Source organism: Schistocerca serialis, chromosome 2 (genome assembly GCF_023864345.2).
Source record: "Schistocerca serialis cubense isolate TAMUIC-IGC-003099 chromosome 2, iqSchSeri2.2, whole genome shotgun sequence".
Taxonomy (NCBI): domain Eukaryota; kingdom Metazoa; phylum Arthropoda; class Insecta; order Orthoptera; family Acrididae; genus Schistocerca; species Schistocerca serialis.
Genome location: NC_064639.1, coordinates 640,103,996 through 640,121,319, shown reverse-complemented (window position 1 = coordinate 640,121,319; position 17,324 = coordinate 640,103,996). Strand labels below are relative to the sequence as shown.

General features: G+C 51.5%; 1 protein-coding gene across 1 annotated transcript in view; it reads right to left on the bottom strand.

Annotated features, from left to right (window-relative positions):
- Window positions 1-1,298: 1,298 nt before the first annotated feature.
- LOC126456298 (uncharacterized) overlaps window positions 1,299-17,324 on the bottom strand; it is a 39,308-nt gene continuing 23,282 nt past the window's right edge. The window contains exons 2-12 of the mRNA XM_050092050.1: window positions 9,001-9,254; window positions 8,311-8,880; window positions 7,878-8,250; window positions 6,980-7,740; window positions 6,814-6,938; window positions 6,085-6,720; window positions 3,853-5,794; window positions 3,484-3,678; window positions 2,970-3,412; window positions 2,348-2,915; window positions 1,299-2,240 (exon numbers count right to left, since the gene is read on the bottom strand). Coding sequence (XP_049948007.1) covers window positions 1,299-2,240; window positions 2,348-2,915; window positions 2,970-3,412; window positions 3,484-3,678; window positions 3,853-5,794; window positions 6,085-6,720; window positions 6,814-6,938; window positions 6,980-7,740; window positions 7,878-8,250; window positions 8,311-8,880; window positions 9,001-9,254 — 6,809 coding nt within the window. The remainder of the gene's footprint in view (window positions 2,241-2,347; window positions 2,916-2,969; window positions 3,413-3,483; window positions 3,679-3,852; window positions 5,795-6,084; window positions 6,721-6,813; window positions 6,939-6,979; window positions 7,741-7,877; window positions 8,251-8,310; window positions 8,881-9,000; window positions 9,255-17,324) is intronic.

The window sequence follows — 17,324 nt, the reverse complement described above, 5'->3', positions numbered from 1 at the left end:
CTAATTTTTTTCCTGCAGTCGCATTTTACTCGTCAGGTAACCTTTACAGACGCTTCTGTGACGTCTCTAGGGGCTCTCTGTAGGCTAGGTAGTCATGTCCTCCGATAACACAATTGGCGGTTATCCTCTTAAACGAGCTGAACGTATCCAGTGCTAATCACGTGCTGTCTGTCAGTTGCCTTGTCAAGCTAGTGCAGGTAAGTCATTTAGAATTCCGGTGCGATCAGCATACATTTTAAGTAAGGACCACGAAGATAAGTTATGAGAAATTAGCACTCATAGAGAGGTGTACAGACAGTCTTTATTCCCTCGCTCTACGCCACACACCGTAAGATAGCTTGCGAAGTAAGCATGTCTGTGATGGTATAAATTTCGACTACCTATTAAGATGTTACTCCATTTATTCATAGGCACATAAAACACACGGAAGTTGTCTCTTATTTATCGAGAAAAGATGGAGCTTCTGCTACTGATTGTATCTCGGCAAAAATCTTCGTGTTAGCCCCTAGTGTTATCATAGCAGTCACTTCGTCAGACGCATGTGAGGGATTGTAATATGTTTGCGCACAACACTTAGAAGCAGCGTATAGAGTTCACTTCTCAACACCCCTTTAGTCAGAGTATCGCTTACCTGCCACATTCTCACGAATCTTTCTGTCTTCGATATGTATCATTTGAACCCACTTGATTTCGACTAGTAGGAGATGTCCCCCGCCAAGCTGCAGACCCATGCTAATTCTCTCGAAATCCACTGCACTGTTCCAATAGAAGAATTTATAGTCCTCTAGCCCTCCACGCTTCACTGACAAGGTAGATAGCTATCACAATGAGAGAAATAGCACATTAACGTGCAGGAGGAAAGTCACTACCATGCAAAGTATAAGTGGACTGCACAAAGAAATTCAGAAGCATTACACCTACAATTCATCGCTACTCAATGACTGTCTACAAATATCCCCCGGGTTGCCTCCTAATCTTAAACTATCTGCTTTATGGATTTAACAATTAGTTCTGTCCGCTGTTGAAATTATACTACCTGGGAGCACATGAGAATTTTAATTTGATCTCTTATTTCCTGCACAACGAAGTTATTAAAACACTCCACGTCAGCCTAGGGACATGCTGACATACCATCAGCTAAACATTCTTGAGGAATTTCCATACAGAATTATAGCGTTACAAGTTTGGCAAACGAATTACCATTAAATGTTTTCACTTCTTCAGTTTTAAACTCTGCAAACTGTTGTTCTGTTGCTATGTGCACAACACTGAGTCCACAACATTTAAAAACAATGTAATCATCCTGCTGCTGGCTGGATTGCTGCAGCTGCCTGGACCGCTGCCGCTGGCTGGATCGCTGCTGCATGCTGGATCGCTGTTGCTGGCTGGACTGCTGCTGCTGGCTGGACCGCTGCTGCTGGCTGGACCACCGCTGCTGGCTGGTTCACTGCTTCTGGCTGGACTGCTGCTGCTGGCTGGATCGCTGTTGCTGGCTGGATCGCTGCTGCTGGCTTGACCGCTGTTGCTGGCTGGACTGCTGCTGCTGGCTGGACCACCGCTGCTGGCTGGTTCACTGCTTCTGGCTGGACTGCTGCTGCTGGCTGGATCGCTGTTGCTGGCTGGATCGCTGCTGCTGGCTTGACCGCTGCTGCTGGCTGGACCGCTGCTGCTGGCTGAACCACCGCTGCTGGCTGGATCACTGCTGTTGGCTGGCTGGCTGGACCTCTGTGACCGCAACTGCTGATGCTGTTGCTGCTGCTGCTGCTACTGCTGTTGCTGCTGCTGGCTGAACCACTGCTGCTAGCTGGATTGCTGTCGCCGGCTGGATCACTGCTGCTGGCTGGACCGTTGCTGCTGGCTGGAATGCTGCTGCTCGCTGCACCGCTGCTGTTGGCTGGACTGCTCCTGCAGGCTAGATCGCTGCTGCTGGCTGGATCGCTGCTGCTTGTGGGATCGCTGCTGCTGGCTGCAGCGCTGCTGCTGGCAGGACCACTGCTGCTGGCTGGATCGCTGCCACTGGCTGTACCACTGCTGCTGGCTGGATCGCTGCTACTGGCTGGACCGCTGCCGCTGGCTGGATCACTTCTGCTGGCTGGACCACTGCTGCTGGCTGTATTGCTGCTGCTGGCTGGACCGCTGCCACAGGCTGGATCGCTGCTGAAGGCTGGATGGCTGCTGCTAGCTGGACCGCTGCTGCTGGCTGGACTGCCACTGCTGGCTAGATCACTGCTGCTGGATAGCTGGTTGGACCTCTACGACTGCTACTGCTGCTACTGGTGGTGCTGCTGCTGCTGCTGTAGCTGCTGCTGTCTGGACCACTGCTGCTAGCTGGATCGCTGCTGCTGACTGGACCACTGCTACTGGCTGGATCGCTGCAGCTGGCTGGACCGCTGCTGCTGGCTGGAACTTTGCAGCTGACTGGTTCGCTGCTGTTGGCTAGACGGCTCCTGCTGGCTGGATCGCTGCTGGTGGCTGGACCGCTGCTGCTTGTGGGATCGCTGCTGCTGGCTGCAGCGCTGCTGCTGGCTGGACCACTGCTGCTGGCTGGATTGCTGCCACTGGCTGTACCACTGCTGCTGGCTGGATCGCTGCTGCTAGCTGGACCACTGCTGCTGGCTGGATCGCTGCTGCTGGCTGGACCACTGCTGTTGGCTAGATCGCTGCTGCTGGCTGGGCCGCTAACACTGGCTGGATCGCTGCTGCAGGCTGGATCGCTGCTGCTGGCTGGACCGCTGCTGCTCGCTGAACCGCTACCGCTGGCTGGACTGCTGCTGCTGGCCGGTTCGCTGCTGCTGGCTGGACCACTGCTGCTGGCTGAACCGCTACTGCTGGCTGGACCGCTGCTGCTGGCTGGTTCGCTGCTGCTGGCTGGTTCGCTGCTGCTGGCTGGACCGCTGCTGCTGGCTGCACCGCCACTGCTGGATGGATCACTGCTGCCGCCTGGCTGACTGGACCGCTGTGATCGCTACCACTGCTGCTGCTGCTGTTGCTGCTGCTGGCTGGGCGGCTGATGATGGCTGGACCGCTGCTGCTGGCTGGACCACTGTTGGCTGGCTAGAATCTGCTGGCTGGCTGGACCACTGCTGCTGGCTGGACCGCTGCTGCTGGCTGGACCACTCCTGCTGGCTGGATCGCTGCTGCTGGCTGGACAACTGGTGCTAGTTGGATTGCTGCAGCTGGATGGACCACTGTCGCTGGCTGGATCACTGCTGCTGGCTGGATCGCTGCTGCTGGCTGGACTGCTCCTACTGGCTGGTTCGCTGCTGCTGGCTGGACCGCTGCTGCTGGCTGTATGGCTGCTACTGTCTGGACTGCTCCTGCCAGCTGGAGTGCTACTGCTGGCTGGACTGCTGCTTCTGGCTGGACTGCCACTGCTGGCTGGAGCACTGCTGCTTGCTGGCCGGCTGAACCTCTGCGACCGCTACCACTGCTGCTGCTGCTGCTAGCTGGACCAGTCCAGCCTGCTGTATCGCTGCAGCTGACTGGACTGCTGTTGATGGGTGGATCGCTGCTGCTGGCTGGACCGCTGCTGCTGGTGGGATCGATGCTGTTGGCTGCGGCGCTGCTGCTAGCTGGACTGCTGCCGCTGGCTGGATTGCTGCTACTAGCTGGACCGCTGCCGCTGGCTGGATCGCTGCTGCTGGCTGCACCACTGCTGCTGGCTGTCTGTCTGGATATCTGCGACCACTACGGCTGCTGCTGCTGTTGCTACTGTTGGCTGGACCACTGCTGCTGGCTGGATAGCTGCTGCTGGCTGGACCACTGCTGCAGGATGGATCGCTGCTGCTGGCTGGATCACTGCCACTGGCTGGATCACTGCTGGATCGCTGCTGCTGGCTGGACTGCTGCTACTGGCTGGGCTGCTGCTCCATGCTGGATTGCCGCTGCTGGCTGGTTCACTGCTGCTGGCTGGACCGCTGCTGCTGGCTGGACCGCTGTTGCTGGATGGATCGCTGCAGCTGGCTGGACAACTGATGCTGGTTGGATCGCTTCTGCTGGATGGACTACTGCCGCTGAATGGATCGCTGCTGCTGGCTGGATCGCTGCTTCTGGCTGGACAGCTGCTGCTAAATGGACCGCTGCTGCTGCCTGGTTTGCTGCTGCTGGCTGGACCGCTGCTGCTGGCTGAATGGCTGCTGCTGGCTGGACCACTGCTGCTGGCTGGCTGGCTGGCTGGCTGGCCTCTGCGACTGCTGCTGCTGCTGCTGTTTCTGCTGCTGGGTGGACCACTGCTGCTAGCTGGATCGCTAATGCTGGCTGGACCACTGCTTCTGACTGGAACGCTGCTGCTGGCTGGGTCGCTGCTTCTGGCTGGACTGCTGCTGCTGGCTGGACCGCTGCTGCTAAATGGACCGCTGCTGCTGGCTGTTTTGCTGCTGCTGGCTGGAATGCTCCTGCTGGCTGGATTGCCGCTGCCGGATGGACAGCTGCTTCTGGCTGGATCGCTGATGCTGGCTGGACTGCTGCTGCTGGTGGGATCGCTGCTTCTGGGTGGAGCGCACCATCTGGCTGGACAACTGCTGCTGGCTTGATTGCTGCTGCTGGCTGTATGGCTTCTGCCGGATGGACTACTGCCGCTGAATGGATCGCTGCTGCTGGCTGGATCGCTGCTTCTGGCTGTACCACATCTGTTAGCCGGACCACTGCTGCTGGATGGACTGCTGCTGCTGGCTGGTCTGCTGCTGCTGGCTGGACTGCCGCTGCTGGCTGGATCACTACAGCTGGCTGGCTGGCTGGACCTCTGCGACTGCTACCACTGCTGCTGCTGCTGCTGCTGCTGCTGTTGCTGCTGTTTCTGTTGCTGGCTGGATCGCTGATGCTGGCTGGATTGCTGCTGCTGGCTGGACCGCTGCTACTGGCTGGGCCACTGCTGCTGTTTGGGTCGCTGCTGTTGGCTGGTTGGCTGCTGCTGGCTGTACTGCTATTGCTGGCTGGATCGCTGCTGCTGGCTGGATCGCTGCTGCTGGCTGGACAACTGATGCTGGTTGGATCGCTTCTGCTGGATGGACTACTGCCGCTGAATGGATCGCTGCTGCTGGCTGGATCGCTGCTTCTGGCTGGACAGCTGCTGCTAAATGGACCGCTGCTGCTGCCTGGTTTGCTGCTGCTGGCTGGACCGCTGCTGCTGGCTGAATGGCTGCTGCTGGCTGGACCACTGCTGCTGGCTGGCTGGCTGGCTGGCTGGCCTCTGCGACTGCTGCTGCTGCTGCTGTTTCTGCTGCTGGGTGGACCACTGCTGCTGGCTGGATCGCTAATGCTGGCTGGACCACTGCTTCTGACTGGAACGCTGCTGCTGGCTGGGTCGCTGCTGCTGGCTGGACTGCTGCTGCTAGCTGGACCGCTGCTGCTAAATGGACCGCTGCTGCTGGCTGTTTTGCTGCTGCTGGCTGGAATGCTCCTGCTGGCTGGATTGCCGCTGCCGGATGGACAGCTGCTGCTGGCTGGATCGCTGATGCTGGCTGGACTGCTGCTGGTGGTGGGATCGCTGCTTCTGGCTGGAGCGCTGCAGGTGGCTGGACCACTGCTGCTGGCTTGATTGCTGCTGCTGGCTGTATCGCTGCTGCTGGCTGGACAACTGATGCTGGTTGGATCGCTTCTGGTGGATGGACTACTGCCGCTGAATGGATCGCTGCTGCTGGCTGGATCGCTGCTTCTGGCTGTACCACTTCTGTTGGCTAGACCACTGCTGCTGGATGGACTGCTGCTGCTGGCTGGTCTGCTGCTGCTGGCTGGACTGCTGCTGCTGGCTGGATCGCTGCTGCAGTCTGTACCGCTGCTGCTGGCTGGACCGCCACTGCTGGCAGGATCACTGCTGCTGGATGGCTGGCTGGAACTCTACGATTGCTAACGCTGCTGCTGCTGTTGCTGCTGCTGGCTGGACCACTGCTGCTGGCTGGGTCGCTGGTGCTCGCTGGACCGCTGCTGCTGGCTGGATCGCTTCTGCTGGCTGTACCGCTATTGCTGGCTGGATCGCTGCTGTGGCTGGATCTCTGCTGCTGGCCGGACGGCTGCTGCTGGCTGGACCGCTGGTGCTAAATAGACAGCTGCTGCAGGCTGGTTTGCTGCTGCTGGCTGGACCGCTACTGGTGGCTAGACTGCTCCTGCTGGCTGGACCGCAGCTGCTGGCTGGACCACTGCTGCTGGCTGGCTGGCTGGACCTCTGCGACTGCTACCACTGCTGCTGCTGCTGATGTTTCTGCTGCTGGCTGGACCACTGCTGCTTGCTGTATCACTGCAGTTGACTGGACCGCTGTTGCTCGCTGGATCGCTGCTGCTGGCTGGACCTCTGCTGTAGGCCCAACTGCTGCTGCTGGCTGGAACGCTGCTGCTGGCTGGTTCGCTGCTGCTGGCTGGACCACTCCTGCTGGCTGGATTGCTGCTGCTGGCTCGACCGCTGCTGCTGGTGGGATCGCTGCTGCTGGCTGCACCACTGCTGCTGGCTGTCTGTTTGGATATCTGCGACCACTACGGCTGCTGCTGCTGTTGCTACTGCTGTCTGGACCACTGCTGCTGGCTGGATAGCTGCTGCTGGCTGGACCACTGCTCCAGGATGGATCGCTGCTGCAGCCTGGATCGCTGCCGCTGGCTGGATCGCTGCTGCTGGCTGGATCGCTGCTGCTGGCTGGACTGCTGCTACTGGCTGGGCTGCTGCTCCATGCTGGATTGCTGCTGCTGGCTGGTTCACTGCTGCTGGCTGGACCGCTGCTGCTGGCTGGACCGCTGTTGCTGGATGGATCGCTGCAGCTGGCTGGACTGCCGCTGCTGGCTGGATCACTACAGCGGGCTGGCTGGCTGGACCTCTGCGACTGCTACCACTGCTGCTGCTGCTGCTGCTGCTGCTGCTGCTGTTGCTGCTGTTTCTGTTGCTGGCTGGATCGCTGATGCTGGCTGGATTGCTGCTGCTGGCTGGACTGCTGCTGCTGGCTGGGCCACTGCTGCTGTTTGGATCGCTGCTGTTGGCTGGTTCGCTGCTGCTGGCTGTACTGCTATTGCTGGCTGGATCGCTGCTGCTGGCTGGATCGCTGCTGCTGGCTGGACAACTGATGCTGGTTGGATCGCTTCTGCTGGATGGACTACTGCCGCTGAATGGATCGCTGCTGCTGGCTGGATCGCTGCTTCTGGCTGGACCGCTGCTGCTAAATGGACCGCTGCTGCTGCCTGGTTTGCTGCTGCTGGCTGGAACGCTGCTGCTGGCTGAATTGCTGCTGTTGGCTGGACCACTGCTGCTGGCTGGCTGGCTGGCTGGCTGGCCTCTGCGACTGCTGCTGCTGCTGCTGTTTCTGCTGCTGGGTGGACCACTGCTGCTAGCTGGATCGCTAATGCTGGCTGGACCACTGCTTCTGACTGGAACGCTGCTGCTGGCTGGGTCGCTGCTGCTGGCTGGACTGCTGCTGCTGGCTGGACCGCTGCTGCTAAATGGACCGCTGCTGCTGGCTGTTTTGCTGCTGCTGGCTGGAATGCTCCTGCTGGCTGGATTGCCGCTGCCGGATGGACAGCTGCTTCTGGCTGGATCGCTGATGCTGGCTGGACTGCTGCTGCTGGTGGGATCGCTGCTTCTGGGTGGAGCGCTGCATCTGGCTGGACAACTGCTGCTGGCTTGATTGCTGCTGCTGGCTGTATGGCTTCTGCCGGATGGACTACTGCCGCTGAATGGATCACTGCTGCTGGCTGGATCGCTGCTTCTGGCTGTACCACTTCTGTTAGCTGGACCACTGCTGCTGGATGGACTGCTGCTGCTGGCTGGTCTGCTGCTGCTGGCTGGACTGCTGCTGCTGGCTGGATCGCTGCTGCAGTCTGTACCGCTGCTGCTGGCTGGACCGCCACTGCTGGCTGGATCACTGCTGCTGGATGGCTGGCTGGAACTCTACGAGTGCTACCGCTGCTGCTGCTGTTGCTGCTGCTGGCTGGACCACTGCTGCTGGCTGGGTCGCTGGTGCTCGCTGGACCGCTGCTGCTGGCTGGATCGCTTCTGCTGGCTGTACCGCTATTGCTGGCTGGTTCGCTGCTGCTGGCTGGATCTCTGCTGCTGGCCGGACAGCTGCTGCTGGCTGGACCGCTGGTGCTAAATAGATAGCTGCTGCAGGCTGGTTTGCTGCTGCTGGCTGGACCGCTGCTGCTGGCTGGATTGCTGCTGCTGGCTGGCTGGGCCGCTGCTGCTGGCTGGACCGCTGCTGCTGGCTGGACCGCTGCTTCTGGCTGAATCGCTGCTGCTGGCTGGATCGCTGTTGCTGGCTGGACAGCTGCTGCTGGCTGGACCGCATCTGCTGACTGGACCGCTACTGGTGGCTAGACTGGTCCTGCTGGCTGGACCGCAGCTGCTGGCTGGACCACTGCTGCTGGCTGGCTGGCTGGACCTCTGCGACTGCTACCACTGCTGCTGCTGCTGATGTTTCTCCTGCTGGCTGGACCACTGCTGCTTGCTGTATCACTGCAGCTGACTGGACCGCTGTTGCTCGCTGGATCGCTGCTGCTGGCTGGATCACTGCTGCTGGCTGGACCTCTGCTGTCGGCCCAACTGCTGCTGCTGGCTGGAACGCTGCTGCTGGCTGGTTCGCTGCTGCTGGCTGGACCACTCTTGCTGGCTGGATTGCTGCTGCTGGCTCGACCGCTGCTGCTGGTGGGATCGCTGCTGCTGGCTGCAGCGCTGCTGCTGGCCGGACTGGCGCCGCTGGCTGGATTGCTGCTGTTGGCTGGACCATGGCTCCTGGCTGGATCGCTGCTGCTGGCTGGATCACTCCTGCTGGCTGAATCGCTGCTGCTGGCTGGACCGCTGCTGCTGGCTGGACCGCTGCTGCTGGTTGGACCACTGCTGCTGGTTGGTTTGCTGCTGCTTGCTGGACCTCTGCTGCTGGCTGGATGCTGCTGCTGGCTGGACGCCTGCTGCTGGCCGGATCACTGCTGCTTCCTGGATCGCTGCTAGTGGCTGGATTGCTGCTGCTGGCTGGACCACTGCTCCTGGTTGGACCGCCGCTGCTGGCTGGATCCTGCTGCTGGCTGCACCGCTGCTGCTGGCTGGTTCGCTGCTGCTGACTGGACCGCTTGTGCTGGCTGTATCGCTACTGCTGGCTGGACCGCTGCTGCTGGCTGGACCACTGCTTCTGCGGGCTGGCTGGCTGGAATGCTACTGGCTGTCCTGAATGCTGCTGCAGGTTGCAGGCTGGACTGCTCCTGCTGGCTGGACCACTGCTGCTTGCTGGACCGTTGCTGCTGGCTTGCTTGCTGGAAAGCTGCGACCGCTTTTGGTGCTGCTGCTGCTGCGGCTTGGCTGAACGTTTGCTGGCTTGCTGCCACGTACAACCATAACACTTCGATTAGTGTCAGGCACGAATCGAAGGGTGGTACTCATTTCGAGGTATCACCGGAGATGTATGTGGTAAGAGCCTCTACGTATGCATTTTTATTCCAGGTTATTTAGACGATGACCGATTACAGTCTGTAATGACCATCTTCAGATCTCATATATATACAAATATGTACATCTAGTGAGCAGTGTGTCTTTTAACATAAAACAACAATATGTATCACAAGATATCATCGTCACATAGTTTTAAAATATGTTGTAGAATAGGCCACATCGTCCACATATTGATTATTGCTAACTAGCTACTGAGGTACAGTATTATCCAGAAACCTGTTTGCCTAAACCCTCCCTAGATGTCGCTTCTGTGGGCTTGCTTACATATGTAGCCATGATTTACGCAAAAACATGATGTTATAAAAACACATTAGATATAATGTATGTAGCAGACTTACTAAAATTAATGACTATCATAGAAACTAATTGTGATACATTTAAAGATGAATGCAGTTACCCATGTAAAAATATTAAAAAACAACATACGAAGAGTGTAGGACCGACCCTTTTTTATGGGGAATTTACGGTCAACAGTTAATATAGCGTAATGCATTGCCTATGGCAACCTATAAATTGCTTATGAAAGATAAAATGTCTATATGACAGCTGAAAAAGAGACAGATCAATGAACGGCGCTCTCTGTTGGGTCGGCCGCTAGGATCTTATGTAGGTGTGCACCAATCGTAAGAACTTCACCAACAGAGGGCTTTTACATACATCGTGACATGTCTTAAACGACATATAAGCATTCAATAAATAAAATTATATAGTTTGGCTATATATTGCATGAGTAGGTAGGATATAATCAGTTACAGGATTAGAGCTACTACTGTGTGGAAGTAAGGGAAATGCCTACTGTTTTCAACATAACTCATCAAGTAAGGCTGGGTATAAATACGCGAGGCATTATTTGCTTATTATAGTATATTGTCAAACAAAGCAAAGTAGGCGTTGTGAATTTCTAACTACTCCAACAAGTCAAGAGCCCGACCCTTCTCTGCCCTGTGTGAAATACGCATACAACTCTCGATATTGTCTACAGTGTGGGCGGTTTCTGCTAAATGCATTCCTAATGTAGTTTTGTTATGTGCTTGCAAAGGCTCCCTGAATCTAATTCTAAAAGAGTGACCAGTTTGACCGATGTAAAATTTGTCACAACTACTACAAATGATTTTATAAACCCCAGAACCGTCAAATTTATCAGAGTCTTTGCTGCGTTTTAAACGGAGTTTCAGAGTGTTGTTAACTTGAAAACCACATCTAACCTTACATTTATTCAAACACTTTACTATTTGTTGGGACATTTTTCCGTAAAATTTCATTGGAATAGTTTTTAGGTGTTCTTTATTCTTCCTTTTTTCTAGATGATTGTGGGTCGACCTATTATTTACTTTCTTTTTTTTATCGTATTGTATGGACGCATAACATCTTAAGCTTAAAAACCGTTGTCTACTGCAATTTGCTTTAATATGCTAAGTTCTTGGCGCATTTCACTGTCGGCCAATGCTAATCTAAAAAGTCGGTGGATCATAGTGGTGAAAAAAGCCCTTTTATATCGAGGCGGATGGCATGAACTGGCTCCAATAATAATATCTGTACATGCAGGTTTTCTGGAAATCGAAAATTTATGTCTGTTATCAATCTTCTTAATCGTAAGATCTAAATAGTTAATTGAGCCCGCGTCTTCTATTTCTGTAGTAAACGCTATTTCTTGGTGCATGTTGCCTATGGCTGGAGCAAATGCGATAACTTCATTCTCGTCCCCCTCTAACAGTAACAAAATGTCATCGCCATAACGTTTATAATATATGGTCTTGTCTTTCAGTCGTGGAAACTTAGCAAAGAACTTACATTCTAAGTCGTCCATGAAAATGTCTGCTAACGTACCAGCCAAACTGTTACCCATCCCAAGGCCATCTTTTTGTTGATTCTAAAAGTTCCATTAATTCCGTGTATTCTGCAGTACTAATCTTGTTACGAGTTCGCTGATTACGTTTAACAATCTGAATAGTTTCCTTTATGGGGACACTACTGTAGAGGTTTCTTAGATCTAGGGAAGTAATGTTGCATTATTTGGAATATGTATGTCCTTAATCGCATTAGCAAGGTCAGAACTGTTTTTCACCCCGAAATTGGTAGAGAAAGTGTACACCGCTTTAAGTTTGTTGTTAAGAAACTTATTTAGTTTACAACATGGCGATGACAAATTGTTAACAATTGGACGGACTGGGTTTCCTTTCTTATGTATCTTAACGTGCGATCTCAGTTGGGGGAGCTTAGGATTCATCATTTTTAGCGATTTCTTTTCATAATCGTTAATCAGAAATTGGGAGCTGTCTATCTTTTTCCGTAGATCTACACTCCTGGAAATGGAAAAAAGAACACATTGACACCGGTGTGTCAGACCCACCATACTTGCTCCGGACACTGCGAGAGGGCTGTACAAGCAACGATCACACGAACGGCACAGCGGACACACCAGGAACCGCGGTGTTGGCCGTCGAATGGCGCTAGGTGCGCAGCATTTGTGCACCGCCGCCGTCAGTGTCAGCCAGTTTGCCGTGGCATACGAAACTCCATCGCAGTCTTTAACACTGGTAGCATGCCGCGACAGCGTGGACGTGAACCGTATGTGCAGTTGACGGACTTTGAGCGAGGGCGTATAGTGGGCATGAGGGAGGCCGGGTGGATGTACCACCGAATTGCTCAACACGTGGGGCGTGAGGTCTCCACAGTACATCGATGTTGTCGCCAGTGGTCGGCGGAAGGTGCACGTGCCCGTCGACCTGGGACCGGACCGCAGCGACGCACGGATGCACGCCAAGACCGTAGGATCCTACGCAGTGCCGTAGGGGACCGCACCGCCACTTCCCAGCAAATTAGGGACACTGTTGCTCCTGGGGTATCGGCGAGGACCATTCGCAACCGTCTCCATGAAGCTGGGCTACGGTCCCGCACACCGTTAGGCCGTCTTCCGCTCACGCCCCAACATCGTGCAGCCCGCCTCCAGTGGTGTCGCGACAGGCGTGAATGGAGGGACGAATGGAGACGTGTCGTCTTCAGCGATGAGAGTCGCTTCTGCCTTGGTGCCAATGATGGTCGTATGCGTGGCGCCGTGCAGGTGAGCGCCACAATCAGGACTGCATTCGACCGAGGCACACAGGGCCAACACCCGGCATCATGGTGTGGGGAGCGATCTCCTACACTGGCCGTACACCACTGGTGATCGTCGAGGGGACACTGAATAGTGCACGGTACATCCAAACCGTCATCGAACCCATCGTTCTACCATTCCTAGACCGGCAAGGGAACTTGCTGTTCCAACAGGACAATGCACGTCCGCATGTATCCCGTGCCACCCAGCGTGCTCTAGAAGGTGTAAGTCAACTACCCTGGCCAGCAAGATCTCCGGATCTGTCCCCCATTGAGCATGTTTGGGACTGGATGAAGCGTCGTCTCACGCGGTCTGCACGTCCAGCACGAACGCTGGTCCAACTGAGGCGCCAGGTGGAAATGGCATGGCAAGCCGTTCCACAGGACTACATCAAGCATCTCTACGATCGTCTCCATGGGAGAATAGCAGCCTGCATTGCTGCGAAAGGTGGATATACACTGTACTAGTGCCGACATTGTGCATGCTCTGTTGCCTGTGTCTATGTGCCTGTGGTTCTGTCAGTGTGATCATGTGACGTATCTGACCCCAGGAATGTGTCAATAAAGTTTCCCCTTCCTGGGACAATGAATTCACGGTGTTCTTATTTCAATTTCCAGGAGTGTATTTGGAACTTCTGTCTCGGGTCTTTGTGAACTTCTATTATCTCATTTTCAGAGAAGAATTCCTCCGTTTTCTTAATATAGTCCTCTTCACATATAATGACCGCTGTATTACCCTTATCTGCGCGAATGACCATTGCCTTCTCTATTTTTAACTTAGTATTAAGGTTTTTTAAGATGCGACTCTCATGATTGCCGGCATTAGGAGATTTACACTGACTAGATAAAGCTTTATTAACTTTAACGGCTGTGTCCGCAACTTTTAGTTTCGTCATCTTAGCTGCTTCACACGCCATTTTAGTTTCGACTATGACTCTTGTAATGGTTCGATTATTATGATTAGGAGTTATATTGTGTTGTAAACCTTTATTCAGCAGATAATTTTAATCCTCATTCAATTAGATATTTTTCAGGTTAGCTACTCTACCATAAAAGTGATGTTGTCCCACGCCATTCTTACTTTTTGAAACATTAGCTTTCTGACGCTTTAGCAATACGCCTAACTTTTTGTTATGCCTCTTTTCTATTCTTTCAACATTACTCCTTATTCTGTTAGAAATTTCTGGCCAAACAAACTGAAACTGAGTGCTAGACAGTTCGTTACTTAGTTTCAAATGTAAATCGAAAGCCTCTTTACTTAGCAAGTCTTTATGTTTGCACGATTCACGTAATTGGGCCCTAATCCATTTCTTCTCACTTTTGGCTTTGATTACCAAGGCGGGGGCTGACCGTTGTTTAATGTTCACTTTCGCATAATTCGGTGTGACACCTGCTGCAAGACACTGCTTATTGAATCTAATATTCATTACCTCGGTACTAATTTTCTGCTTCACTTTACACAGCCTTTTGACTCTGTCGTACCCCAGACAAACAGTGATCCAATACTGTAAAATGCTCTTTTATTCCAGTCTCTGATCACAAATGAATTGTTTAGACGATGACCGGTTTCAGTCTTTAATGACCATCTTCAGATCAAAAATATACAAATATATACATCTAGTGAGCAGTGTGTCTTTTAACATAAAACAGCAACATGTATCACAACATACCGTCATACACCAGGGAAATATACAGATAAAATATGGTATAGCGTACCTTTTTTACACCATGTCCTAAAGTGATACGGCCATAATGGCATCGTAAAAACATATAAATATAATTTTTTTTGTTTAAAATATGGTGTAGCATAGGCCACATCGTCCACATAGCGATTATTGCCAACTAGCTACTGAGATACAGTAGCATCCAGAAACCTGTTTGCAATTTATAGGTTGCCACAGGCAATGTATTACGCTATATTAATTGTTGACCGTAAATTCACCATAAAAAAAGGGTCGACCTATACCCTTCATATATTTTCTTTTAATAATTTTACATGGGTAACTGCATTCATCTTTTAATGTGTCACAATTGGTTTCTATGATAGTCATTAATCATAATAAGTCTGCTCCATGAATTTTATCTAATGTGCTTTTATCAGATTTTGTTTTTGCGTAAATGATGACTACATATAAGCAAGCCCACAGTAGCGACATTATAGGGAGGGTTTAGGCAAACAGGTTTCTGGATGCTACTGTATCTCAGTGGCTAGTTGGCAATAATCACTATGTGGACGATGTGGCCTATTCTACATCATATTTTAAATTATATTTATATGTTTCGACGATGCCATTATGGCCGTATCCCTCTAGGACATGGTGTAAAAAAGTTACGTTGTACCATATTTTATATGTACATTTCCCTGGTGTATGACAGTATGTTGTGATACACATTGCTGTTTTATGTTAAAAGACACACTGCTCACTAGATGTATATATTTATATATTTTTGATCTGAAGATGGTCATTACAGACTGCAACCGGTCATAGTCTAAAGAATTCATTTGTGATCAGAGAATGGAATAAAAAAGCATTTTACAGTATTGAATCACTGTTTGTACACGCGATTATGCCGCAGTTGGTGAATCTCTAACTAAAATTGTATACAGACAGAGAATAACTTGTGAGCTTTTCTCGGTCTTGAGAATCTGGGAGACATACTTGCAGACCCGTCAGTCTTTGGGTATTCTTATTACCCTAGTAGACAAACTGTAGAACGTTATTAAACACTACACAGCAGCTGTTCTGTAAGTTATTAGTCAGCTAACACGACATGGATTTGATTGACACAGAAAACTGTGGAACACTTTGTGAACACTATTTGCTAGAGTTTAAAACACTTATACAGTTTTCTACAGGGTCAAACAAGCGATACATTTTGTAGTTGTATGTTGTAGCCTCCAGTCTAATAATACCATGCTGTTTAGCCAAGAAGGACGTAAAAGTTTCTTGAAGTCGCTTGGTTTGACACTTTATAAAATCTATAAGGCGTTACTGGTAACTTGTTCACACCTGGTTTGTGATTTAAGATATAAATTTCTTACGAATCTTTACTGTTGGAGGTCACATAAAAATAGCCTATTCCAACTGTCTTATCGTTATTCACAATCACTTGCGGGTTTCCTGGCTGTCTCCTCCATGCAGAAGTCGTGGTTTGATATTAAGTAGTCGCATATCTCGATTTTATTAAAAATCGGAGCGAAATCTTGCCTTAGGTCCAAATCCAAAATTTAATGGTCGTCTACAAGTAGCTGCGGCAATATTCAATTTTAAATTTAGGTAATTCCACTTTATATGGCATAGCTATAGTATTTTTATATCTATTCGACATGGTTGCAATTGCTTCCTTTCCGTTTTTACCTAAAATTCCTCTTGCTGTAACATTGCTGTTTCCATGTTAGGGAAACTGTAGCTTAGAATTTACACAATGTCTTGCGGCACAAATTTAGAGAAATTACTACCGAGATTACAATTAAATGAACGACACGTTTCCTTCTTTAACATTACTGTACGTCCCTTCTCCAACTGCTCCTCTAAGTCCACTTGATCACAGACTTTAACTACCAGAGTACAATCACAAAACAGTGCCGTAATAGTAGGAAGCATATTTAACTTCTTCTTGCCAAGGTGCGTACCATTTTCAGCGTAATTTATGTTACCAGTGTCAGAAACAAGCTGTCCAGGTGCTCCAATAGCAATCATAAACCAAAGCGTTAGTCAGTTGATCTCATTCTCCTCCACAATAGCTGAGGCATGTTAAGTGCTTTGGAGGAATGCATATTGACATCTTCAATTACCACAGAAGACTGATGGTTGTGGCTGCCGAGCCTCTTTTTATACTTTAAAGGTGAAAGAGGGCGGTACTTCTGGTCACGTGATTTTCCGGTCATACAATATAAATTTGGATGTACTAGCAATCCAGTTGTAAACTCCTAGCTCAACTGCGCTATTTTGTGTGCTAAGTGTCTGTGGGATGGAGGGAAGCTGCCCCTCACGAAATTGCTACTTTAAGAGAGTTCGAGAGTGAAGAGGCATCTTGTGACAAAAGTAGAGCATGCTCTTAGCACTCTGTCACGTGTCAAAAATGAGTTTAATATTACAGCCCGGTGAAGCAGCACGTAACAGATTTACAGTTTTTTACTAGCTGAGAGTAACTATAATTTAGCGATGTCAGGACATGTGTATGCTACAATTCCTTCTGTCTTCGAAAATAACTTTTATGAAAGGGAGGAATCACCAATTTGCATGAGAAATTCGAGCTGCATGGAAGACAGCATCCATGTCTGAGATCGGGCAAAGTGGATTTTTTAAACTAGGGAACTATGTCGGGGGTGGAATTATAACTGTATGTTCAAGCTACACCTCCTTCTCTCGCAGTGTGCTACGGCCAGCAGCAGGAGTGGGCAGGAAGCTTTTGCCGACCGGAAGCCGCGGCTTAGCCGTGCACAACTGGCAGGTACAAAGAATGCTCCGACTTGTCTCTTGGCCGCAGCTACAGCTATTACGCTAGTTGAGCGGCGACAGAAATGGATGTGTGTGTTGCGTGAAAAGATTCAATACGGCAAATGAGTGCACTGGACGATTATTGCAACTTGATCAGTTGCCCACTTGGCACTCACGGTGACAGTCTCTCTAGCCTCTGAGCGTCTGGTATGGCCAGAGTGTGGACACCTGGAGATGGCCACGCAACTACCACTGTACCTGGCGTGGCCGCTCTTTCCTGCCCTCCTGCAGTTTGTGATCGCGAGAGTGAGTGATCAGAGGGTTCTTTACACGAGATATGTTTACTGCAAGGTGTAAACATTGCGGTAGAGGAT